We start from the raw sequence: 26,983 nt of genomic DNA, 5'->3' as shown, positions 1-26,983 counted from the left end.
ATGCGCGTTAGTTAAGGAAGCTACAGCTATCTACTGGAGATTATTTACAAATGCACAATAAAAAGACAATGCAATAGCACTTAGTTTGAATTTGAAATGAGTAGTAGAATATTTTCTGGAATATTTACAAGTTATTTACCCTCCCCTGTACCATGTGACAGCAATCAGCCAATCATAAAATGCTTATACTGTGCACTTTTGCACATGCTCAGTAGGAGCTAGAGCATATAAAAACGGATGTGTACCTTCAGATAATGGTAGTATATTTAATTGTGAGCTGTATCTGAATCATGAAACTTTAATTTCTCCAACATAGGTGTGTCCGGTCCACGGCGTCATCCTTACTTGTGGGGATATTCTCTTCCCCAACAGGAAATGGCAAAGAGCCCAGCAAAGCTGGTCACATGATCCCTCCTAGGCTCCGCCTACCCCAGTCATTCTCTTTGCCGTTGTACAGGCAACATCTCCACGGAGATGGCTTAGAGTTTTTTAGTGTTTAACTGTAGTTTTTATTATTCAATCAAGAGTTTGTTATTTTGAAATAGTGCTGGTATGTACTAATTACTCAGAAACAGAAAAGAGATGAAGATTTCTGTTTGTATGAGGAAAATGATTTTAGCAACCGTCACTAAAATCCATGGCTGTTCCACACAGGACTGTTGAGAGCAATTAACTTCAGTTGGGGGAACAGTGAGCAGTCTCTTGCTGCTTGAGGTATGACACATTCTAACAAGACGATGTAATGCTGGAAGCTGTCATTTTCCCTATGGGATCCGGTAAGCCATGTTTATTACGATCGTAAATAAGGGCTTCACAAGGGCTTATTAAGACTGTAGACTTTTTTTGGGCTAAATCGATTCATTATTAACACATATTTAGCCTTGAGGAATCATTTTATTTGGGTATTTTGCTATAATAATATCGGCAGGCACTGTTTTAGACACCTTATTCTTTAGGGACTTTCCCAAAGCATAGGCAGAGCCTCATTTTCGCGCCGGTGTTGCGCACTTGTTTTTGAGAGGCATGGCATGCAGTCGCATGTGAGAGGAGCTCTGATACTTAGAAAGACTTTCTGAAGGCGTCATTTGGTATCGTATTCCCCTTTGGGCTTGGTTGGGTCTCAGCAAAGCAGATACCAGGGACTGTAAAGGGGTTAAAGTTCAAAACGGCTCCGGTTCCGTTATTTTAAGGGTTAAAGCTTCCAAATTTGGTGTGCAATACTTTTAAGGCTTTAAGACACTGTGGTGAAAATTTGGTGAATTTTGAACAATTCCTTCATGTTTTTTCGCAATTGCAGTAATAGTGTGTTCAGTTTAAAATTTAAAGTGACAGTAACGGTTTTATTTTAAAACGTTTTTTGTACTTTGTTATCAAGTTTATGCCTGTTTAACATGTCTGAACTACCAGATAGACTGTGTTCTGAATGTGGGGAAGCCAGAATTCCTATTCATTTAAATAAATGTGATTTATGTGACAATGATGCCCAAGATGATTCCTCAAGTGAGGGGAGTAAGCATGGTACTGCATCATTCCCTCCTTCGTCTACACGAGTCTTGCCCACTCAGGAGGCCCCTAGTACATCTAGCGCGCCAATACTCCTTACTATGCAACAATTAACGGCTGTAATGGATAATTCTGTCAAAAACATTTTAGCCAAAATGAACACTTATCAGCGTAAGCGCGACTGCTCTGTTTTAGATACTGAAGAGCATGACGACGCTGATAATAATGTTTCTGAAGGGCCCCTAACCCAGTCTGATGGGGCCAGGGAGGTTTTGTCTGAGGGAGAAATTACTGATTCAGGGAACATTTCTCAACAAGCTGAACCTGATGTGATTACATTTAAATTTAAGTTGGAACATCTCCGCATTCTGCTTAAGGAGGTATTATCCACTCTGGATGATTGTGACAAGTTGGTCATCCCAGAGAAACTATGTAAAATGGACAAGTTCCTAGAGGTGCCGGGGCTCCCAGAAGCTTTTCCTATACCCAAGCGGGTGGCGGACATTGTTAATAAAGAATGGGAAAGGCCCGGTATTCCTTTCGTCCCTCCCCCCATATTTAAAAAATTGTTTCCTATGGTCGACCCCAGAAAGGACTTATGGCAGACAGTCCCCAAGGTCGAGGGAGCGGTTTCCACTTTAAACAAACGCACCACTATACCCATAGAGGATAGTTGTGCTTTCAAAGATCCTATGGATAAAAAATTAGAAGGTTTGCTTAAAAAGATGTTTGTTCAGCAGGGTTACCTTCTACAACCAATTTCATGCGTTGTCCCTGTCGCTACAGCCGCATGTTTCTGGTTCGATGAGCTGATAAAGGCGGTCGATAGTGATTCTCCTCCTTATGAGGAGATTATGGACAGAATCAATGCTCTCAAATTGGCTAATTCTTTTACCCTAGACGCCACTTTGCAATTGGCTAGGTTAGCGGCTAAGAATTCTGGGTTTGCTATTGTGGCGCGCAGAGCGCTTTGGTTGAAATCTTGGTCGGCTGATGCGTCTTCCAAGAACAAGCTACTTAACATTCCTTTCAAGGGGAAAACGCTGTTTGGCCCTGACTTGAAAGAGATTATCTCTGATATCACTGGGGGTAAGGGCCACGCCCTTCCTCAGGATCGGCCTTTCAAGGCAAAAAATAAACCTAATTTTCGTCCCTTTCGTAGAAACGGACCAGCCCAAAGTGCTACGTCCTCTAAGCAAGAGGGTAATACTTCTCAAGCCAAGCCAGCTTGGAGACCAATGCAAGGCTGGAACAAGGGAAAGCAGGCCAAGAAACCTGCCACTGCTACCAAGACAGCATGAAATGTTGGCCCCCGATCCGGGACCGGATCTGGTGGGGGGCAGACTCTCTCTCTTCGCTCCGGCTTGGGCAAGAGATGTTCTGGATCCTTGGGCGCTAGAAATAGTCTCCCAAGGTTATCTTCTGGAATTCAAGGGGCTTCCCCCAAGGGGGAGGTTCCACAGGTCTCAGTTGTCTTCAGACCACATAAAAAGACAGGCATTCTTACATTGCGTAGAAGACCTGTTAAAAATGGGAGTGATTCATCCTGTTCCATTAAGAGAACAAGGGATGGGGTTCTACTCCAATCTGTTCATAGTTCCCAAAAAAGAGGGAACGTTCAGACCAATCTTAGATCTCAAGATCTTAAACAAGTTTCTCAAGGTTCCATCGTTCAAGATGGAAACCATTCGAACTATTCTTCCTTCCATCCAGGAAGGTCAATTCATGACCACGGTGGATTTAAAGGATGCGTATCTACATATTCCTATCCACAAGGAACATCATCGGTTCCTAAGGTTCGCATTCCTGGACAAGCATTACCAGTTCGTGGCGCTTCCTTTCGGATTAGCCACTGCTCCAAGGATTTTCACAAAGGTACTAGGGTCCCTTCTAGCTGTGCTAAGACCAAGGGGCATTGCTGTAGTACCTTACTTGGACGACATTCTGATTCAAGCGTCGTCCCTTCCTCAAGCAAAGGCTCACACGGACATAGTCCTGGCCTTTCTCAGATCTCACGGATGAAAAGTGAACGTGGGAAAGAGTTCTCTATCTCCGTCAACAAGGGTTCCCTTCTTTGGAACAATAATAGACTCCTTAGAAATGAGGATATTTCTGACAGAGGCCAGAAAAACAAAACTTCTAGACTCTTGTCGGATACTTCATTCCGTTCCTCTTCCTTCCATAGCTCAGTGCATGGAAGTGATCGGGTTGATGGTAGCGGCAATGGACATAGTTCCTTTTGCGCGCATTCATCTAAGACCATTACAACTGTGCATGCTCAGTCAGTGGAATGGGGATTATACAGACTTGTCTCCGAAGATACAAGTAAATCAGAGGACCAGAGACTCACTCCGTTGGTGGCTGTCCCTGGACAACCTGTCACGAGGGATGACATTCCGCAGACCAGAGTGGGTCATTGTCACGACCGACGCCAGTCTGATGGGCTGGGGCGCGGTCTGGGGATCCCTGAAAGCTCAGGGTCTTTGGTCTCGGGAAGAATCTCTTCTACCGATAAATATTCTGGAACTGAGAGCGATATTCAATGCTCTCAAGGCTTGGGCTCAACTAGCGAGGGCCAAGTTCATACGGTTTCAATCAGACAACATGACAACTGTTGCGTACATCAACCATCAGGGGGGAACAAGGAGTTCCCTAGCGATGGAAGAAGTGACCAAAATCATTCTATGGGCGGAGTCTCACTCCTGCCACCTGTCCGCTATCCACATCCCAGGAGTGGAAAATTGGGAAGCGGATTTTCTGAGTCGTCAGACATTACATCCGGGGGAGTGGGAACTCCATCCGGAAATCTTTGCCCAAGTCACTCAGCTGTGGGGCATTCCAGACATGGATCTGATGGCCTCTCGTCAGAACTTCAAAGTTCCTTGCTACGGGTCCAGATCCAGGGATCCCAAGGCGGCTCTAGTGGATGCACTAGTAGCACCTTGGACCTTCAAACTAGCTTATGTGTTCCCGCCGTTTCCTCTCATCCCCAGGCTGGTAGCCAGGATCTATCAGGAGAGGGCGTCGGTGATCTTGATAGCTCCTGCGTGGCCACGCAGGACTTGGTATGCAGATCTGGTGAATATGTCATCGGCTCCACCTTGGAAGCTACCTTTGAGACGAGACCTTCTTGTTCAGGGTCCGTTCGAACATCCGAACCTGGTTTCACTCCAGCTGACTGCTTGGAGATTGAACGCTTGATCTTATCGAAGCGAGGGTTCTCAGATTCTGTTATCGATACTCTTGTTCAGGCCAGAAAGCCTGTAACTAGAAAGATTTACCACAAAATTTGGAAAAAATATATCTGTTGGTGTGAATCTAAAGGATTCCCTTGGGACAAGGTTAAGATTCCTAAGATTCTATCCTTCCTTCAAGAAGGATTGGAAAAAGGATTATCTGCTAGTTCCCTGAAGGGACAGATTTCTGCCTTGTCTGTGTTACTTCACAAAAAGTTGGCAGCTGTGCCAGATGTTCAAGCCTTTGTTCAGGCTCTGGTTAGAATTAAGCCTGTTTACAAACCTTTGACTCCTCCTTGGAGTCTCAATTTAGTTCTTTCAGTTCTTCAGGGGGTTCCGTTTGAACCCTTACATTCCGTTGATATTAAGTTATTATCTTGGAAAGTTTTGTTTTTAGTTGCAATTTCTTCTGCTAGAAGAGTTTCAGAATTATCTGCTCTGCAGTGTTCTCCTCCTTATCTGGTGTTCCATGCAGATAAGGTGGTTTTACGTACTAAACCTGGTTTTCTTCCAAAAGTTGTTTCTAACAAAAACATTAACCAGGAGATTATCGTACCTTCTCTGTGTCCGAAACCAGTTTCAAAGAAGGAACGTTTGTTGCACAATTTGGATGTTGTTCGCGCTCTAAACTTCTATTTAGATGCTACAAAGGATTTTAGACAAACATCTTCCTTGTTTGTTGTTTATTCCGGTAAAAGGAGAGGTCAAAAAGCAACTTCTACCTCTCTCTCTTTTTGGATTAAAAGCATCATCAGATTGGCTTACGAGACTGCCGGACGGCAGCCTCCCGAAAGAATCACAGCTCATTCCACTAGGGCTGTGGCTTCCACATGGGCCTTCAAGAACGAGGCTTCTGTTGATCAGATATGTAGGGCAGCGACTTGGTCTTCACTGCACACTTTTACCAAATTTTACAAGTTTGATACTTTTGCTTCTTCTGAGGCTATTTTTGGGAGAAAGGTTTTGCAAACCGTGGTGCCTTCCATTTAGGTGACCTGATTTGCTCCCTCCCTTCATCCGTGTCCTAAAGCTTTGGTATTGGTTCCCACAAGTAAGGATGACGCCGTGGACCGGACACACCTATGTTGGAGAAAACAGAATTTATGTTTACCTGATAAATTACTTTCTCCAACGGTGTGTCCGGTCCACGGCCCGCCCTGGTTTTTTTAATCAGGTCTGATAATTTATTTTCTTTAACTACAGTCACCACGGTACCATATGGTTTCTCCTATGCAAATATTCCTCCTTAACGTCGGTCGAATGACTGGGGTAGGCGGAGCCTAGGAGGGATCATGTGACCAGCTTTGCTGGGCTCTTTGCCATTTCCTGTTGGGGAAGAGAATATCCCCACAAGTAAGGATGACGCCGTGGACCGGACACACCGTTGGAGAAAGTAATTTATCAGGTAAACATAAATTCTGTTTTTGACTTTAGTGGCCCTTTAAAAACAGAACACTAGGAGTCTAGTTTGTCTGCTGCTTTTTATATACATGAAAGAAACAAATCCGGTAATATGTCGCTGAAACAGTAAATGTCTGCGGACAGCTGGGAGCCCTTGTACAGATACCCACCTCTTTCTTTCATATTAGGGGTTTAACACTAAACATCGCTTGTTTCTGTGCAAAAATAAATAAATACATTTGCTTTGACTCCAGAGAGTAAGAAAAGCAAAATGTGTAACCTGGGTTGCTGCCCATAAAGCAGTTATCTGCAGTGTAACTTCAGATATGTTACTAGATCCCAATCAGCAGCTTCCCATGCAACAAGATTAAAGAGACCCCCAGTTTTTTATTTTAGGCTTCAGACAGAGAATACAATGTAAAAAAGGTTTCAATCGACTTCTGTTACCAAATTTGCTTTGTTCTCATGGTGTTCTTGATTGAAGAGATACTTAGGTAGGCAGCATGCACATTTGGAGCACTACATGGCAGGAATTAGTGATGGCATCTAGCAAATGTATAACATTCTTGCAAAACTGCTGCTATATAGTGCTGCAGACACATGCACGCTCCTGAGGTTACCGCCCTGATTTTCATCAAAAGTTACCAAGGGAACAAAGATTTGGTACTTGCTGTGTTAGTGGCTGATCAGTGGTGTGGGTTTGTTTCATGTAGTAATGTTTTCTAAACAAAGTGATCGCTTTTAACGTCTTACTTAATGAATAGGTTTGTACGTGGAACTTGTAAGAAGACAGATGGATCGTGTCCTTTTTCACATAAAGTCTCAAAGGAGAAGGTGAGTAGTTGTGTGAGATTTGCCAGTGTGTGTATTTATCTAATCGCATCTGCTGAAGTTGTACAAGTGCGAGTAAATGAACACGTAGAACCGCAAGTCTATTGACCAGTGGGAGACCAAGAAGTTTCTATCACCCAGCAGCAGCGGCACCTGTATAGTATAGAAAAACCTCTTGTGCAATTGATATATTGTTTTTATCATCTTGTTAAAGTGATGACAAATGCTGTTGCACTGGTTACATGAGTGTGTAAGGAATAGAAACACTTAAAGGGATATGAAACCCAATATTTATTTCATGTAATTGGCAAGAGTCCATGAGCTAGTGACGTATGGGATATACAATCCTACCAGGAAAGGCAAGTTCTCCCAAACCACAAAATGCACCCCTCACCACACCCACAATTCAGTTTTACAAACTTTGCCTCCCTATGGAGGTGGTGAAGTTAGTGTGTGCTTGATTTCTATGATTTCTTCTATGACAAGTGCTTCTAAGCATTATGAAGCCCAATTCCTCTGAGTACAGTGTTTGTCAGAGGGATGTGAAGAGAGTATCGCCTATTGATTTTATGGTTTTCCCCGCAGGATATCTTTTCAAAGGTTTTCTGTTATCGGTCGTAGGGATTCATCTCCTACCTCCCTTTTCAGATCGACGATATACTCTCATATTCCATTACCTTTACTGATAACCATTTCAGTACTGGTTTGACAATATGCTATATGTGGATGGGTGTCTCGGTAAGTATGTTTTAATTTTTTAAGACACTCTCAGCTATGGTTTGGCGCTTTATGTATTAATATAAAGTTTTAAATATATGTATTTTACTTATATTTGCCATGAGTCAGGTCTATGTGTATTTCCTTTTGCAGACTGTCAGTTTCAGTTTGGGAAGCATGTTTAGGAAGTTATTTGTCTTACCTGGGGTATAGTCCTTTTTTTCAAATTGTCAATTTTTTCTTTTAATTTTGCAGGCCCAATTAGGCTTGCAAAGGCGCAAAATGCTGTTATTGTGTCATTCTTGGCACGAGAACTTTTTTCCTTGCACTAGGTTGCGTCTGTGATGACACGAAAATCCCCAAAGTTGATGGAGCTATTTCTACTCTTGCCAAACATACTACTATTCCTATGGAAGACAGCACTTCTTTTAAATATCTTTTAGATAGGAAACTTGAATCTTATCTAAGGAAAGCTTATTTAAATTCTGGCTATCTTCTCAGGCCTGCCATTTCTATGGCTGATGTTGCGGCTGCATCAACCTTTTGGTTGGATAGCCTAGCGCAACAGGAAACAGATCCTGATTTGTCTAGCATTGTTCTTTGCTTCAACATGCTAATCATTTTATCTGTGATGCCATTTTTTATATCATCAAAATTGATGTTAAATCTATGTATTTAGCTATTTTAGCTAGAAGAGCTTTATGGCTCAAATCTTGGAATCCTGACATGGTATCTAAGTCTAGATTACTATCTCTTTCTTTCAAAGGTAACAATTTATTTGGTTCTCAGTTGGATTCCATTATTTCAACTATCACTAGGGGGAAGGGAGTTTTTTTGCCTCAGGATAAAAGATATAAGGGTAAAGCTAAAGCTTCTAATCGTTTTTGTTCTTTTCGACAGAATAAGGAACAGAAAACCCATCCTTCCCCTAAAGACTCTGGTTCCAATTGGAAACCTTCAAGTTGGAATAAATCCAAGCCTTTTAAAAAACCAAAGCCAGCCCCCAAATCTGCATGAAGGTGCGGCATTACCAATTTGTTGCTCTTCCATTTGGACTAGCAACAGCTCCAAGGATCTTTTCTAAGGTTCTCGGTGCCTTTTTATCTGTAATCAGAGAACAGGGTATTGCAGCGTTTCCTTATTTGGACGATATCTTGGAACTAGCTCAGTCTTTACATTTAGCAGAATCTCACACAAATCAACTAGTGTTGTTTCTTCAAATACATGGTTGGAGGATCAATTTACCAAAAAGGTTCTTTATTCATCAGACAAGGGTACCCTTTTTAGGTTTCCAGATAGATTCAGTGTCCATGACTCTGTCCTTAACAGACAAGCAATGAATAAAATTGGTTTCAGCTTGTCGAAACGTTCAGTCTAAATCATTCCCTTCAGTACCTATTTGCATGGAAGTTTTAGGTCTCATGACTGCAGCATCAGACGCAATCCCTTTTGCTCGTTTTTATATGAGACCTCTGCAGCTTTGTATGTTGAATCAATGGTGCAGGGATTATACTCGGATATCACAATTGATATACTTAAATCCCAACATTTAACTCTCTCTGACTTGGTGGTTAGACCATCATCATTTTATTCATGGGGCCTCTTTTGTTCGTCCTACCTGGACTGTGATCACAATAGATGCAAGTCTTTCAGGTTGGGGAGCTGTCTGGGGATCTCTGACAGCACAAGGGGTGTGGAAACCTCAAGAGGCGAGGTTACCAATCAATATTTTAGAACTCCGTGACATTTTCAGGGCTCTTCAGGTTTGGCCTCTGTTGAAGAGAGAACCATTAATTTGTTTTCAGACGGACAATATTACAACTGTGGCATATGTCAATCATCAGGGTGGGACTCCCAGTCCCCTAGCTATGAATGAAGTATCTTGGATACTTTCTTGGGCAGAATCCAGCTCTTTCTGCGGTGCATATCCTAGGTGTAGACAATTGGCAAGCGGATTATCTCAGCCGTCAGACCTTACATCCGGGGAAGTAGTCTCTCCATCCAGATGTATTTTGTCAGATTGTACAGATGTGAGGTTTTCCAGAAATAGATCTGGTGGCTTTTTATCTAAACAAGAAACTTCCCAGGTACCTGTCCAGGTCCAGGGATCCTCAGGCGGAGATGGTGGATGCTTTAGCAGTTCCTTGGTTTTACCAACCTGCTTATATCTTTCTGCCTCTAGTTCTTCTTCTTCCAAGAGTGATCTCCAAGATCATTATGGAACAATTGTATGTGTTTCTGATAGCACCAGCGTGGCCTCACAGGTTTTGGTATGCGGATCTTGTTCAGATGTCCAGTTGCCAGCCTCTAAGACCAGAGCTTCTGTCTCAAGGGCCGTTTTTTCATCAGGATCTCAAATCTTTAAATTTGAAGGTATGGAAATTGAACGCTTAGTGCTTAGTCATAGAGGTTTCTCTGAATCAGTGATTAATACTATGCTACAGGCTCGTAAGTCTGTTTCAAGGAAGATTTATTATTGAGTTTGGAAGTCCTATGTTTAATGGTGTTCTTCTCATAAATTTTCCTGGCATTCTTTTAGAATTCCTAGAATTTTACAGTTTCTTCAGGATGGTTTGGATAAAGGTTTGTCTGCAAGTACTTTGAAGGGACAAATCTCTGCTCTTTCTGTTTTATTTCATAGAAAGATTGCTTAGCTTCCTGATATTCACTGTTTTGTACAGGCTTTGGTTCGTATCAAGTCTGTTATTAAATCAATCTCTCCTCCTTGGAGTCTTAATTTGGTTTTGAAGACTTTGCAGGCTCCTCCTTTTGAGCCTATGCATTCTTTAGATATTAAACTACTTTCTTGGAAAGCTTTGTTTCTTTTGGCTATCTCTTCAGCTAGAAGAGTTTCCGAATTGTCTGCTCTCTCTTGTGAGTCTCCTTTTCTGATTTTCCATCAGAATAAGGCTGTTTTGCGGACTTTGTTTAAATTTCTTCCTAAGGTTGTGAATTCTAACAACTTTAGTAGGGAAATTGTTGTTCCTTCCTTGTGTCCTAATCGCAAGAATGCTCTTGAAAGATCTTTGCATTCTGTGGATGTTGTAAGAGCTTTGAAATATGTTGAAGCTTCTAAGGATTTCAGGAAGACTTCTAGTATATTTGTTATCTTTTCTGGTTCTAGGAAAGGTCAGAAGGCTTCTGCCGTTACCTTGGCATCGTGGTTAAAGCTTTTGATTCATCAAGCTTATTTGGAGTCGGGTCAAGCCCTGCCTCAGAGAATTACAGCTCATTCTACTAGATCAGTCTCCACTTCATGGGCTTTTAGGAATGAAGCTTCAGTTGATCAGATTTGCAAAGCAGCAACCTGGTCTTCTTTGCATACATTTACTAAATTCTACCGTTTTGATGTATTTGCTTCTTCAGAAGCAGTTTTTGGTAGAAAAGTTCTTCAGGTAGCGGTTTGTTTTATTCTTCTGCTGATGTTTTAAGTTTTTTTCTTTCAATTTATGAGAAAAACTTTTTTTTTTTTGTGGATTTAATATTTTCAGCAGAAAATTGCTGTTTTTATTTCATCCCTCCCTTTCTTGTGACTCTTCTGTGGACTTCCACATCTTGGGTATTTCTATCCCATACGTCACTAGCTCATGAAAGAAAACATAATTTATGTAAGAACTTACCTGATAAATTAATTTCTTTCATATTGGCAAGAGTCCATGAGGCCCACCATTTTTATGGTGGTTATGATTTTTTTGTATAAAGCACAATTATTTCCAAATTCCTTTGTTGATGCTTTTTACTCCTTTCTTTATCACCCCACTACTTGACTATTCGTTAAACTGAATTGGGGGTGTGGTGAGGGGTGTATTTATAGGCATCTTGAGGTTTGGGAAACTTTGCCCCTCCTGGTAGGAATGTATATCCCATACGTCACTAGCTCATGGACTCTTGCCAATATGAAAGAAATTAATTTATCAGGTAAGTTCTTACATAAATTATGTGGGTTTTTTTTCATGATTCAAATAGATTGTACAAGAGATGTTAGTTAGTTTTTTTATCAGATTCTCTTTGTTGTATTGATATCTTTTATTGAAGAGCACACTTCGGTAGGCTGAAGAGCACTATATGGCAGCAGTTTTACAAGAATGCTTGTAACATTGTGATACATTGTGCACACACTGCTGTCATCTAGTGCTACAAGTGTTCACAACCGTGAGCCTACCTAGGTATGCTCTTTAGTAAAGGATTTCCAGGGAACAAAGTCATTTTGATAATAGAAGTAACTGGAAATTATTATTTTTTTTTATTTTTTTTAACTGTACAAAAAAACTATACTCTCCATCTAAATCATGAGAGCAAAAATGTGTTACATTGTCCTGTAAAACAGACTAAGCAAAGCAAATACAGGAGGGAGAGGCCCTGCCCTGAGGAGCTTACAATCTACAAGCTATATATAATAAAAATAAAACAACTGGCGAAGCACACACGTCAACAAAAAACTAATATTTTATCTGATTAACAGAAATTTTTGTTATACGGTTTCCCTGCTTTTCCTCTAATGGTTCAGGCCCTGATTTATCAAGGACTGGGTAGACAGCGGTGTACATCTTCGCCCCTGTCTGCCTGGCATTGTGTCTAGCGGGCAGCAATATGCAGCTTGCATTTAACTTTGGACATTATGTAAAGTGTGCAATGTCGCCCCTTGTTCATGTGCAATCAATCGCTGTCAATCTCTCGGGTCAGAAAATTCTGCGTGGATTGAAATACACCAATTAACATTTGGCATAATAGTCTGCCGCCGATGGCGCTCCAAAGCTGCTATCAGAGCTTCATAAATGGAGGCCATAGTGTTTGCTTGATCAGTTCAGAAGCTCATATACCTGTATCTAACTGGTCACAGCAAAGGAGATAAGATAACCAGCTGTTTTGTGTAAGAAGTGTGTACCTGGACTGCACAACATTGCAATTTTTACGGAACATCAGTTCTAACTACTTGCATAACATTATTATTTTGTTTGCACACCGTTTGTTATTCAGTTATTGATTGGTGGTGTATTTAATGCATTTACAAAAATTCTGTGTTTTTTTTAAAAAAAAAGTAATGTCTGGTTTGGTTTAGTTACCATGAATGATTTTTATTAAAGGGATAATAAACACCAAAAATGTTATTATTTAAAAATATAGATAATTCCTTTTTTACCATTCCCCAGTTTTGTTTAACCAACATTGTTATAGAAATATATTTTTTACCTCTGTAATTAATTTGTATCTAAGCTTCTGCTGACTGCCTCCTTATCTCAGATCTTTTGACAGACTTGCATTTTAGCCAGTTAGTGCTGACTCATAAATAACTCCACGTGCGTGAGCACAATATTATTTATATGAAACACATGAACTAATGCCCTCTAGCTGTGAAATAACTGTCAAATGCATTCAGATGAGATGCAGTCTTCAAGGGCAAATTGGCAAATGAGCCTACCTAGGTATAGCTTTCAACTAAGACTACCAATTGATCAAAGCAAAATTGATGATAAAAGTAAATTAGAAAGTTGTTTAAAATGACATGCCCTATCTAAACCATGAAAGTTTATTTTGGACTTTACTATCCCTTTAAGCTCCTGATCATGTGCACAATAAGCTGATGAGCAATCAGCAGACGTCACTCTCTGAAGATATTCTGTAACTAAAGAACAATGGCGTAGCCCAATGTGTGAGGTGTATGAGATCGATAAACCCAAACCAGAGACAACAATATTATTTTATTAAACTGTTTATAATGTATTCTGCGTAAAGTAGTTGTCATTTGCAAGCACTGAAACCATCAGTTCCTGGTGATTTATAGCTACGGGGAGCCTGGGAGCACAGGCTGAGGAAGTGTCACTTAACCCACTTGCTTACCACTTGAGCTAATCGCAGGCTCATTAATCAGTGCAACCAGCAGAGCAGACTTATGGAATCAGATCCACGTGTTATTGTGCCGGTGTTTGCAGAAGAACTCTTCCCACAATGCTTTGCTTTAGTGAGGATCCCTGCATGAGTTCTCCTGTCTTCCTGCAGCCGGCGATGCACTGAATGTCACAACTGTCATCTGTTGTTTTACAAAAGCACTTGCAGATCACATCAGGTCTAGCTCAGTACTGGGCTAACACATCACATCTGTTTTCTTGCACCTATTAAAGGGGAAAAAAAGTCAAAATTAAACTTTTATATTTCAGGAAGAGCATTATCAAATTGTGCTCCGTCTTTTTATTTGCACACTTACTGAGGCACCAGCTCCTACTGAGCATGTGCAAGAATTCAGTGTTTATGTATATGAGTCTGTGATTGGCTGATGGCTGTCACATGATGGTTATATGCACACTTTCTGAGGCACCAGCTCCTACTGAGCATGTGCAAGAATTCAGTGTTTATGTATATGAGTCTGTGATTGGCTGATGGCTATCACATGATAGTTATGTGCACACTTCCTGAGGCACCAGCTCCTACTGAGCATGTGCAAGAATTCAATGTTTATGTATATGAGTCTGTGATTGGCTGATGGCTATCACATAATAGTTATGTGCACACTTACTGAGGCACCAGCTCCTACTGAGCATGTGCAAGAATTCAGTGTTTATGTATATGAGTCTGTGATTGGCTGATGGCTGTCACATGATGGTTATATGCACACTTTCTGAGGCACCAGCTCCTACTGAGCATGTGCAAGAGTTCAGTGTTTATGTATATGAGTCTGTGATTGGCTGATGGCTATCACATGATAGTTATGTGCACACTTACTGAGGCACCAGCTCCTACTGAGCATGTGCAAGAGTTCATTGTTTATGTATATGAGTCTGTGATTAATTGGCTGATGGCTGTTACATGATACAGTTATATGCACGCTTTCTGAGGCACCAGCTCCTACTGAGCATGTGCACGAGTTCAGTGTTTATGTATATGAGTCTGTGATTAGCTGATGGCTGTCACATGATACATTTATATGCACACTTTCTGAGGCACCAGATCCTACTGAGCATGTGCAAGAGTTCAGTGTTTATGTATATGAGTCTTAATTGGCTGATGGCTGTCACATGATGGTTATATGCACACATTATGAAGCACCAGCTCCTACTGAGCATGTGCAAGAGTTCAGTGTTTATGTATATGAGTCTGTGATCGGCTGATGGCTGTCACATGATAGTTATATGCACACTTTCTAAGGCACCAGATCCTACTGAGCATGTTCAAGAGTTCACAGTGTTTATGTATATGAGTCTGTGATTGGCTGATGGCTGTCACATAATTATATGCACACTTTCTGAGGCACCAGATCCTACTGAGCATGTGCAAGATTACACAGTATATATGTATATGAGTCTGATGGCTGTCACATGATAGTTATATGCACACTTTCTGAGGCAAAAGATCCTACTGAGCATGTGCAAGAGTTCACAGTGTTTATGTAGGAGTCTGTGATTGGCTAATGGCTGTCACATGATACAGGGAGCTGGAAAATTTAAGTAACTTTTAAAATTTGTAATTGCATTGTTTTTTAATTATGCAACATGAAAATATTCTATCTTGTGCTTGAAAGAGGATGAATATTGTAAAAACATTTTTCCATGATAAAGTTTGAAGTGAAATTGTTTGTTTTGCTTTGCATGCACGTTTGTGTAAAACTGATTAGAGTAAGCGAAGTTCAGTGGCTGAATAAAGCAACGACCCACAGCTCTGTAAGTGATCAGTAACCCACGTCACAAGCACAAACGAGTTAAACACATAAGTAAGTCCCAGCAATATGTTTATCAGTTGTCTAGGCTGAGTAATGCAGTGTTTCTTAACTCCAGCCCTCAGGACCCCTAACAGGCCAGATTGTCGTGATAACTAGAGCACAGGTGAAATAATCAGCTGATCGGTAACCATGGTTACTAACCTGCGCTCACCCATCAGCTGATTACTTCGCCTAGTTACCATGAACATCTGGCCTGGCAGGGGTCCTGAGGGCTGGAGTTGAGACACTCGTGTATGGAATTATAATGTGTCCTCCTTGTAACTCTTTAACATCAGATGGCCGTTAGACCTTTGTCCTCCTTCCCTCATCCATATGACCATAGCCAGCAGCAAGTTCTGCAGACCGGCAGGTGACCATGTGTGGCTCATTCTAGTATAAAAATGACATCTTCTATGTCTGACCCTGCTCACTTATCCATAGCTAGTGCTCACTCACCTCTTATGTTATCTATAGCTAGTGCTCACTCAGCTCTTATGTTATCTATAGCTAGTGCTCACTCAGCTCTTATGTTATCTATAGCTAGTGCTCACTCAGCTCTTATGTTATCTATAGCTAGTGCTCACTCAGCTCTTATGTTATCTATAGCTAGTGCTCACTCACCTCTTATGTTATCTATAGCTAGTGCTCACTCAGCTCTTATGTTATCTATAGCTAGTGCTCACTCAGCTCTTATGTTATCTATAGCTAGTGCTCACTCACCTCTTATGTTATCTATAGCTAGTGCTCACTCAGCTCTTATGTTATCTATAGCTAGTGCTCACTCAGCTCTGTTATCTATAGCTAGTGCTCACTCACCTCTTATGTTATCTATAGCTAGTGCTCACTCAGCTATTATGTTATCTATAGCTAGTGCTCACTCAGCTCTTATGTTATCTATAGCTAGTGCTCACTCAGCTCTTATGTTATCTATAGCTAGTGCTCACTCACCTCTTATGTTATCTATAGCTAGTGCTCACTCAGCTCTTATGTTATCTATAGCTAGTGCTCACTCAGCTCTTATGTTATCTATAGCTAGTGCTCACTCAGCTCTTATGTTATCTATAGCTAGTGCTCACTCAGCTCTTATGTTATCTATAGCTAGTGCTCACTCATCTCTTATGTTATCTATAGCTAGTGCTCACTCAGCTCTTATGTTATCTATAGCTAGTGCTCACTCAGCTCTTATGTTATCTATAGCTAGTGCTCACTCAGCTCTTATGTTATCTATAGCTAGTTCTCACTCAGCTCTTATGTTATCTATAGCTAGTGCTCACTCACCTCTTATGTTATCTATAGCTAGTGCTCACTCAGCTCTTATGTTATCTATAGCTAGTGCTCACTCACCTCTTGTTATCTATAGCTAGTGCTCACTCACCTCTTATGTTATCTATAGCTAGTGCTCACTCAGCTCTTATGTTATCTATAGCTAGTGCTCACTCAGCTCTTATGTTATCTATAGCTAGTGCTCACTCAGCTCTTATGTTATCTATAGCTAGTGCTCACTCAGCTCTTATGTTATCTATAGATAGTGCTCACTCAGCTCTTATGTTATCTATAGCTAGTGCTCACTCACCTCTTATGTTATCTATAGCTAGTGCTCACTCAGCTCTTATGTTATCTATAGCTAGTGCTCACTCAGCTCTTATGTTATCTATAGCTAGTGCTCACTCAGCTCTTATGTTATCTATAGCTAGTGCTCACTCAGCTCTTATGTTATCTATAGCTAGTGCTCACTCAGCTCTTATGTTATCTATAGCTAGTGCTCACTCAGCTCTTATGTTATCTATAGCTAGTGCTCACTCACCTCTTATGTTATCTATAGCTAGTGCTCACTCACCTCTTATGTTATCTATAGCTAGTGCTCACTCAGCTCTTATGTTATCTATAGCTAGTGCTCACTCAGCTCTTATGTTATCTATAGCTAGTGCTCACTCAGCTCTTATGTTATCTATAGCTAGTGCTCACTTGGCTCTTATGTTATCTATAGCTAGTGCTCACTCACCTCTTATGTTATCTATAGCTAGTGCTCACTCAGCTCTTATGTTATCTATAGCTAGTGCTCACTCACCTCTTATGTTATCTATAGCTAGTGTTCACTCAGCTCTTATGTTATCTATAGCTAGTGCTCACTCACCTCTTATGTTATCTATAGCTAGTGCTTACTCACCTCTTATGTTATCTATAGCTAGTGCTCACTCACCTCTTATGTTATCTATAGCTAGTGCTCACTCACCTCTTATGTTATCTATAGCTAGTACTCACTCACCCCTTTACTTATGTTATCTATAGCTAGTGCTCACTCACCTCTTATGTTATCTATAGCTAGTGCTCACTCACCTCTTATGTTATCTATAGCTAGTACTCACTCACCCCTTTACTTATGTTATCTATAGCTAGTGCTCACTGTTTTGCAATCTGTTTTATTTAGCATTGCCCATATTAAAAGTATACAGCCTGATTTCAAGTGATTTACTATATGTAATGCCCAGCAGATAGAGTGGCGGCACTGTGGGAGAGTATTAAGCAATATGTACGGTGTAATTAATCGTCAGGCAAGCATTGTGTTTGTGTGACACAGAATAACGCCTCTGTGCGCCTATTGTACCTCTCTTTACCTCTGGTACAAGACACCAGACAATGATCTGTTCAGGTCAGGTGCCAGTGCACAAGGATAACGTATTGTTTTAGGTTACTCTTTCCCTCAGGAGATAATTTGATATAATAGAGACATGCTTTACGGCAGGGAAATAGATCATTTGAGCAGCAGCTCACTTCAGATGGTGCTATTCATTTTAATGTGGGAGTGTGTTGTATGAGGCAGGGCTGAACTTGCTGCGTGCAGAGATTTACTGAGCACTGTAAATGTGAATGAATGTGTTGTGTGCGCGGGGTTAAGAAGCGACTAGGCTCTCAGGGACGCTGCTTCCACCTCTTCTGCTGCTGTTACAACAGCTTTTCCCCTTGAGGGACTTTTAACAAATCAGCATTTTTCTTCCTAATAAAAATAAGCAAATAAAAAAAAAACTAGGTCTGTGGTGAGCAATTTGGAAAGGCTTGTCGCATTTCGGGTTCATTAGCCGGCCGCTTGCGCAGCCCGTGCACACTCAGTGCTGTCTAATGTCTGATATAACTCACAGCAATACGCGATTCTGCTTCCTGCCTTCTCCTCTAATTGCTCAATAAATGTCTTACACTGTATGTGAATATCTATTGTCACAAAGATCTTTTGGTTTAGCAGGTCCTGTCTTCTTAACCGTTACAATCATCCTGACTGGTGTGTGTCCTATTGTCATATTAACTGTGTAGTCCAACTCTTAAAGGGACAGTAAACACTTTGAGATGGTAATATAAAATGTTAAATCGTATACTTAAAAACACTCTGAAATATACTTTCATTATTTATTTTGTCCCCTTTTCCTGTAATTCCATTCTAAAATTATGCAGAACGCTGTTATATTTCTCACAGCCATTGGCTGCACACTCTAGTGACCTATTTATAACTGTCCTTAATTGGCCACAGAGAATGTAACCTAAGTTACAACATGGCAGCTCCCATTGTTTTATAGACACTAAAACTTTACACTTATTGTGTCACTATTTAAACAGCTAATAACACTTTTTGTATGCATCACTCTATCTAGCTTTAACTTAGTGTTTACTGTCCCTTTAAAGTATTGCTATATGCTTTTATATAAGCAACACCAGGACAAGAGATCATGAGTTCAAATTGTGTAGTAGGGTTAGGAGTCATTTATAGAAATACTTCTTAAAAGGACAGTAAACATTATGAGATTGTAAAATTAAATGATTTATTGTCTCTAGTATAAAGACTTTGCACTATAATGAGATTTTTTTATTTTGTCCCCTTTTCCTTTAGTTTAACTTTGTCGGTTTTCTCAATTTCACTGAGGTTCTCTTTAGTATTGGGCTCTGCCATGTTGAAACCTAGGTTTCTCCTTATCTATCATTGCCGTTGAGGACAGTAAGGGACACATATGCCAAAGCTGGCAGTAAAATAACGTGCAAACAAGGATGTGTGGAAAACCTGTTAGATGGTTGCTTTAACAACATTATATTCCCCACTGCCTTATGTGCACAGATTTTTATTGCTTGTTTTATATTTATGTCTAATTGACCTCAGGAGAAGAGAGAGATTACAGGAAAACCTAGGTTCCTAAAGGTGACACCCATCGCTTTTTAGAGACTATATTACTTAATAGTTATTATTATTATTATTATTATCGGTTATTTGTAGAGTGCCAACAGATTCCGCAGCGCTAGTTGTTTAAATACTGAAGATATAAGTGTAAACTTTTCCCTTCTCTAGATTTTATCCTTTTGTTTTGAATACATATTTTTTTCTAGCATTTATGTAGTGTTTACTATCCCTTTAAATAAAAGGGTAGTTGATTCATGGAATAGATTTCCAATCGGGGTGGTATTTACGGAAGACTGAGGGTTGATTGAAGGGCCAGTAAATACATTAGATTTGCATAATGAACACATACATGATACAAAGACAACGCAATACCATTTAGTCTGAACTTCAAATGAGTAATAGATTTTTTTATGTTATGCCTATTTTCTCACCCCTGTCTCATGTGAGAGCCACCAGCCAATAACAAATTGTGTATATTCTGTGACTTCTTGCACATGGTCAGTAGGAGCTGGGGACTCAGATTGTGTAAATATAAAAAAGCACATTTCTTTCATGTAATTGGCAAGAGTCCATGAGCTAGTGACGTATGGGATATACATTCCTACCAGGAGAGGCAAAGGTTCCCAAACCTCAAAATGCCTATAAATACACCCCTCACCACACCCACAATTCAGTTTTACAAACTTTGTCTCCTATGGAGGTGGTGAAGTAAGTTTGTGCTTATATTCTACGCTGATATGCGCTTCTTAGCATTTTAAATCCCGATTCCTCTCAGAGTACAGTGAATGTCAGAGGGATGTGAAGGGAGTATCACCTATTGAATACAATGGTTTTCCTTGCGGGAGATCTATTTCATAGGTTCTCAGATCGACGATATACTCTCATATTCCATTACCTCTACTGATTCTCGTTTCAGTACTGGTTTGGCTTTCTACTATATGTGGATGGGTGTCTTTTGGTAAGTATATTTCATTTATTTAAGACACTCTCAGCTATGGTTTGGCACTTTGTATATAAAGTTTTAAATATATGTTTATACTTATATTTGCCATGATTCAGGTTTATCAGTATATTTCCTTTTTGCAGACTGTCAGTTTCATATTTGGGAAATGCATTAAAAAAAAAAAAATTTACCTGAGGTTTTCAAATTGATTCTTTTTTCTAAATTGTGGGCTGTATTAGGCTCGCGTGAGCACAAAATGCTATAATTTATTGCGTCATTCTTGGCACAAGACTTTTTTGGTGCGAGAATTACGTTTGTTTACGCAAATTCGTAATTTCCGGCGTCTTAGTTGACGCAGAGTCTTTTCACCAGTTTGCGTCATCTATGACGCTTATGTTTGTTGCGGACGTTTTTGGCGCCAAAAAATATTTTCAGTTGTGGGCGTCATACTTGGCGCCAAACTGTTTGTCATTATTTAAGACTTCTTTTCCTTTTGCCTCTGGTCCTTTTTTTCTTTCTCAGAGGCCTATTCTGTTTGCATTTTTTCCCATTCCTGAAACTGTTATATAAGGAAATAGATAATTTTGCTTTATATGTTGTTTTTTCTCTTACATATTGCAAGATGTCTCAATCTGATCCTGTTTCAGAATCTACTACTGGAATCCTGCTGCATGATATCGGTTCTACCAAAGCTAAGTGCATTTGTTGTAAACTTGTAGTAACTGTTCCTCCGGCTGTAGTTTGTAATAGTTGTCATGATTAACTTTTTCATGCAGAGAATATTTCCATCAGTAGTGTTGCATTACCTGGTGCTGGTCCATCAACATCTAATGTTCAGGATATTCCTGTCAGTTTGAGAGAATTTATTTCTGATTCCATTCAGAAGGCTTTGTCTGCCATTCCGCCTTCTAATAAACGTAAAAGGTCTTTTAAAACTTCTCATACAGTTGATGAATTTTCAAATGACCAACAACATACTGATTTATCTATCTCTGATGAGGATCTGTCTGATTCAGAGGATCCTGCCTCAGATATTGACACTGACAAATCTTCATATTTATTTAAAATGGAGTATAGTCGTTCTTTATTGAAGGAAGTGTTGATTGCTTTAGATATAGAGGAGTCTAGTCCTCTTGATACTAAAACTAGTAAACGTTTAAATTCGGTTTATAAACCTCATGATGTTATTCCAGAGGTTTTTCCTGTTCCTGATGCTATTTCAGATATGATTTTAAAGGAATGGAATAGACTGGGTACTTCTTTTACTCCTCCTTCAAGGTTTAAAAAATTGTATCCTTTGCCTACTCTAATAGATTGAAGTTTTGGGAAAAGATCCCAAAAGTTGATGGGGCCATCTCTACTCTTGCTAAGCGTACTACTATTCCTACGGAAGACAGTACTTCTTTTAAAGATCCTTTAGATAGGAAACTTGAATCCTATCTAAGGAAGGCTTATTTATGTTCAGGTCATCTTCTTAGGCCTGCTATTTCTTTGGCTGATGTTGCAGCTGCTTCAACTTTTTGGTTGGAAACTTTAGCGCAACAAGTATCAGATCATAATATGTATAGCATTGTTAAGTTAATTCAACATGCTAATAATTTTGTTTGTGATGCCATTTTTCATATCATCAGAATTGATGTTAGATATATGTCTTTAGCTATTTTAGCTAGAAGAGCTTTATGGCTTTAATCTTGGAATGCTGATATGACTTCTAAATCGACGTTGCTATCTCTTTCTTTCCAAGGTAATAAATTATTTGGTTCTCAGTTGGATTCTATAATTTCTACTGTTACTGGGGGAAAGGGGGCTTTTTAACCTCAGGATAAAAAATCTAAGGGGAAATTTAAAGCTTCTAACCGTTTTCGTTCCTTTCGACAGAATAAGGAACAGAAACCTATTCCTTCCCCTAAGGAATCTGTTTCCAATTGTAAGCCTTCCTCAGTCTGGAATAAATCCAAGCCATTTAAGAGATCTAAACCAGCCCCTAAGTCCGCATGAAGGTGCGGCCCTCATTCCAGCTCAGCTGGTAGGGGGCAGACTAAAATTTTTCAAGGATGTTTGGATAAATACAGTCCAAAATCATTGGATTCAGAACATTGTCTCTCAGGGGTACAGAATAGGTTTCAGAGTAAGACCGCCTGTGAGAAGTTTCTTTCTCTCACGCATTCCAGTGAACCCTGAGAAAGCACAGGCTTTCCTGAAGTGTGTTTCAGACCTGGAGTCTTCTGGGGTAATCGTGCCGGTTCCTTTTCAGGAGCAGGGTCTGGGGTTTTATTCAAATCTGTTCATTGTCCCAAAGAAAGAAAATTCATTCAGACCAGTTCTGGATCTAAAAATCTTGAATCGTTATGTAAGAATACCAACATTCAAAATGGTGACTATAAGGACTATTTTGCCTTTTGTTCAGCAAGGGCATTATATGTCCACAATAGATTTACAGGATGCATATCTTCATATTCTGATTCATCCAGATCACTATCAGTTCCTGAGATTCTCTTTTCTAGACAAGCATTACCAATTTGTTGCTCTTCCTTTTGGCCTAGCAACAGCTCCAAGGATCTTTTCATAGGTTCTCGGTGCCCTTCTCTCTGTAATCAGAGAGTGGGGTATTGCAGTGTTTCCTTATTTGGACAATATCTTGATACTTGCTCAGTCTTTACGTTCTGCAGATTCTCACTCGAATCAACTAGTGGTGTTTCTTCAAAGACATGGTTGGAGGATCAATTTACCAAAAAGTTCTTTGATTCCTCAGACAAGGGTAACCTTTTTAGGTTTCCAGATAGATTCAGTATCCATAACTTTGTCTCTAACAGACAAGAGACGATTGAAGTTGGTTGCAGCTTGTTGGAACCTTCAGTCTCAGTCATTCCTTTCAGTAGCTATGTGCATGGAGGTTTTAGGTTTCATGACTGCAGCATCGGACGCGATCCCCTTTGCTCGTTTTCACATAAGACCTCTTCAGCTTTGTATGCTGAACCAATGGTGCAGGAATTATACAAAGATATCACAATTAATATCCTTAAATCCCAATGTTCGACTATCTCTGACTTGGTGGTTAGATCACCATCGTATAGTTCAAGGGGCATCTTTTGTTCGTCCAACCTGGACCGTGATCACAACAGATGCGAGTCTTTCAGGTTGGGGAGCTGTCTGGGGATCTCTGACAGCACAAGGAGTTTGGAAATCTCAAGAGGCGAGATTACCAATCAATATTTTGGAACTCCGTGCAATTTTCAGGGCTCTTCAGATTTGGCCTCTCTTGAAAAGAGAACCGTTCATTTGTTTTCAGACAGACAATATCACAACTGTGGCATATGTCTATCATCAGGGTGGGACTCACAGTCCCCAAGCTATGAAAGAAGTATCTCGGATACTTGCCTGGGCAGAATCCAGCTCCTGTCTAATTTCTGCGTTCCATATCCCAGGTATAGACAATTGGGAAGCGGATTATCTCAGTCGTCAAACTTTACATCCGGGAGAGTGGTCTCTTCATCCAGATGTGTTTTTTCAAATTGTTTAGATGTGGGAGCTTCCAGAAATAGATCTGAGGGCATCTCATCTAAACAAGAAACTTCCCAGGTACCTGTCCAGGTCCAGGGATCCTCAGACGGAGGCAGTGGATGCATTGACACTTCCTTGGAGTTATCAACCTGACTATATTTTTACGCCTCTAGTTCTTCTCCCAAGAGTGATTTCCAAAATCATCATGGAGCAATTGTTTGTGCTGTTGGTGGCTCCAGCATGGCCACACAGGTTTTGGTATGCGGATCTTGTTCGGATGTCCTGTTGCCAACCTTGGCCACTTCCGTTAAGACCAGACCTTCTTTCTCAAGGTCCATTTTTCCATCAAGATCTCAAATCATTAAATTTGAAGGTATGGAAATTGAACGCTTAGTGCTTAGTCATAGAGGTTTCTCTGACTCAGTAATTAAAACTATGTTGCAGGCTCGTAAATCTGTTTCTAGAAAGATTTATCGAGTTTGGAAGACCTACATTTCATGGTGTTCTTCTCATAAATTCACTTGGAATTCTTTTACAATTCCTAGAATTTTACAGTTTTTTCAGGATGGTTTGGATAAGGGTTTGTCTGCAAGTTCTTTGAAAGGACACATTTCTGCTCTTTCTGTCTTATTCCACAGAAAAAATGCTAAACTTCCTGATATTCATTGTTTTGTACAGGCGTTGGTCCGTATCAAGCCTGTCATTAAATCAATCTCTCCTCTCTGGAGTCTTAATCTGGTTTTAAAGGCTTTACAGGCTCCTCCGTTTGAGCCTATGCATTCTTTGGACATTAAATTGCTTTCTTGAAAAGTGTTGTTTCTTTTGGCCATCTCTTCTGCTAGAAGAGTTTCTGAATTATCTGCTCTTTCTTGTGAGTCTCCTTTTCTGATTTTTCATCAGGATAAGACGGTTTTGCAGACTTCATTTAAATTCCTACCTAAAGTTGTGAATTCCAACAATATTAGTAGAGAAATTGTTGTCCCTTCTTTGTGTCCTAAACCTAAGAATGCTTTGGAAAGATCTTTAAATTCTTTGGACGTGGTGAGAGCTTTGAAATATTATGTTGAAGCTACTAAAGATTTCAGGAAGACTTCTAGCCTATTTGTTATCTTTTCTGATTCTAGGAAAGGTCAGAAGGTTTCTGCTGTTTCCTTGGCTTTGTGGTTAAAGCTTTTGATTCTTCACGCTTATTTGGAGTCGGGTAAATCCCCGCCTCCGAGGATTACGGCTCATTCTACTAGGTCTGTTTCCACTTCCTGGGCTTTTAAGAATGAAGCTTCAGTTGATCAGATTTGCAAAGCAGCAACTTGCTCTTCTTTGCATACATTTTCTAAATTCTACCATTTTGATGTTTTTTCTTCTTCTTTTTTTTATAAGATTAAAACTTATGATTTGGTTGTGGATTAATTTTTTTCAGCGGAATTGGCTGTCTTTATTTTTATCCCTCCCTCTCTAGTGACTCTTGAGTGGAGTTCCACATCTTGGGTATTTGCTATCCCATACGTCACTAGCTCATGGACTCTTGCCAATTACATGAAAGAAAACATAATTTATGTAAGAACTTACCTGATAAATTAATTTCTTTCATATTGGCAAGAGTCCATGAGGCCCACCCTTTTTATGGTGGTTATGATTTTTTTTTGTATAAAGCACAATTATTCCAATTCCATTGTTGATGCTTTTTTACTCTTATCGCCCCACTTCTTGGCTATTCGTTAAACTGATTTGTGGGTGTGGTGAGGGGTGTATTTATAGGCATTTTGAGGTTTGGGAAACTTTGCCCCTCCTGGTAGGATTGTATATCCCATACGTCACTAGCTCATGGACTCTTGCCAATTACATGAAAGAAAACATCATTTATGTAAGAATTTACCTGATAAATTCATTTCTTTCATATTGGCAAGAGTCCATGAGGCCCACCCTTTTTATGGTGGTTATGTTTTTTTGTATAAAGCACAATTATTCCAATAACTTTGTTGATGCTTTTTTACTCCTTTCTTTATCACCCCACTACTTGGCTATGCGTTAAACTGATTTGTGGGTGTGGTGAGGGGTGTATTTATAGGCATTTTGAGGTTTGGGAAACTTTGCCCCTCCTGGTAGGAATGTATATCCCATTCGTCACTAGCTCATGGACTCTTGCCAATATGAAAGAAAGGAATTTATCAGGTAAATTCTTACATAAATTATGTTTTTTTTTAATGGAAGTAAATTGTAAAGTTGTTTAAAATTGCTGCTCTAGCTGAATCATGAAAGTTCAAATTTGACTTGAGTGCCCCATAAACTTTATCTTCAGAAGAAAATATGGGCAGGTTTGTTGGGCGTTGTGGTTCCTGTCTGCCTTGAGAGATGATTTGTTTGCAGCAGTGCTGTAAAGACAAAGCACATTATTATTATTATTACATTAAGTAGCTAGAACATAACTGATCTTTTCTAAGGCAGACGTTTGACATATGCTTAACAATGCAGCTAGTTTAGGTAATAATCATTAGCAGAGTGTATTAGACTGAATCTGTGATGTCATTTAATTAGATGCTAACAATCTGTACTAATTATATTACTGATATACGAAGCCTCGTATGTGATGCTAGCCCTACTGTTGTGCTATCAACAGCAGCAGTGAGTATTATATTGTCCTCTGGAGCAGAAATGTCACATATCCAAAAAACACGCATTCCATCTAATATCCCATAGAAATCTGCACATGGTTAGAATCACATGTGCAGGAGTGGAGAGGTGCATTAGCCTAATACAGAAGTGACATCCGGCACAGGCACATTACTGATAGGCTTACATAGTATGTACACAGTAATGAGAGGGTTACATAGTATGTACACAGTAATGAGAGGGTTACATAGTATGTACACAGTAATGAGAGGGTTACATAGTATGTACACAGTAATGAGAGGGTTACATAGTATGTACACAGTAATGAGAGGGTTACATAGTATGTACACAGTAATGAGAGGGTTACATAGTATGAACACAGTAATGAGAGGGTT

At 39.9% G+C, this 26,983-nt stretch overlaps 1 protein-coding gene across 1 annotated transcript in view; it reads left to right on the top strand.

Moving 5' to 3' along the window:
• The window catches only part of ZC3H3 (zinc finger CCCH-type containing 3), a 909,551-nt gene that overhangs the window by 589,972 nt on the left and 292,596 nt on the right, over positions 1 to 26,983 (top strand). The window contains exon 8 of the mRNA XM_053715425.1: positions 6,905 to 6,974. Coding sequence (XP_053571400.1) covers positions 6,905 to 6,974 — 70 coding nt within the window. The remainder of the gene's footprint in view (positions 1 to 6,904; positions 6,975 to 26,983) is intronic.

This window comes from Bombina bombina, chromosome 5 (genome assembly GCF_027579735.1).
Source record: "Bombina bombina isolate aBomBom1 chromosome 5, aBomBom1.pri, whole genome shotgun sequence".
NCBI lineage: Eukaryota > Metazoa > Chordata > Amphibia > Anura > Bombinatoridae > Bombina > Bombina bombina.
This window is presented reverse-complemented; position numbering and strand designations above follow the sequence as displayed.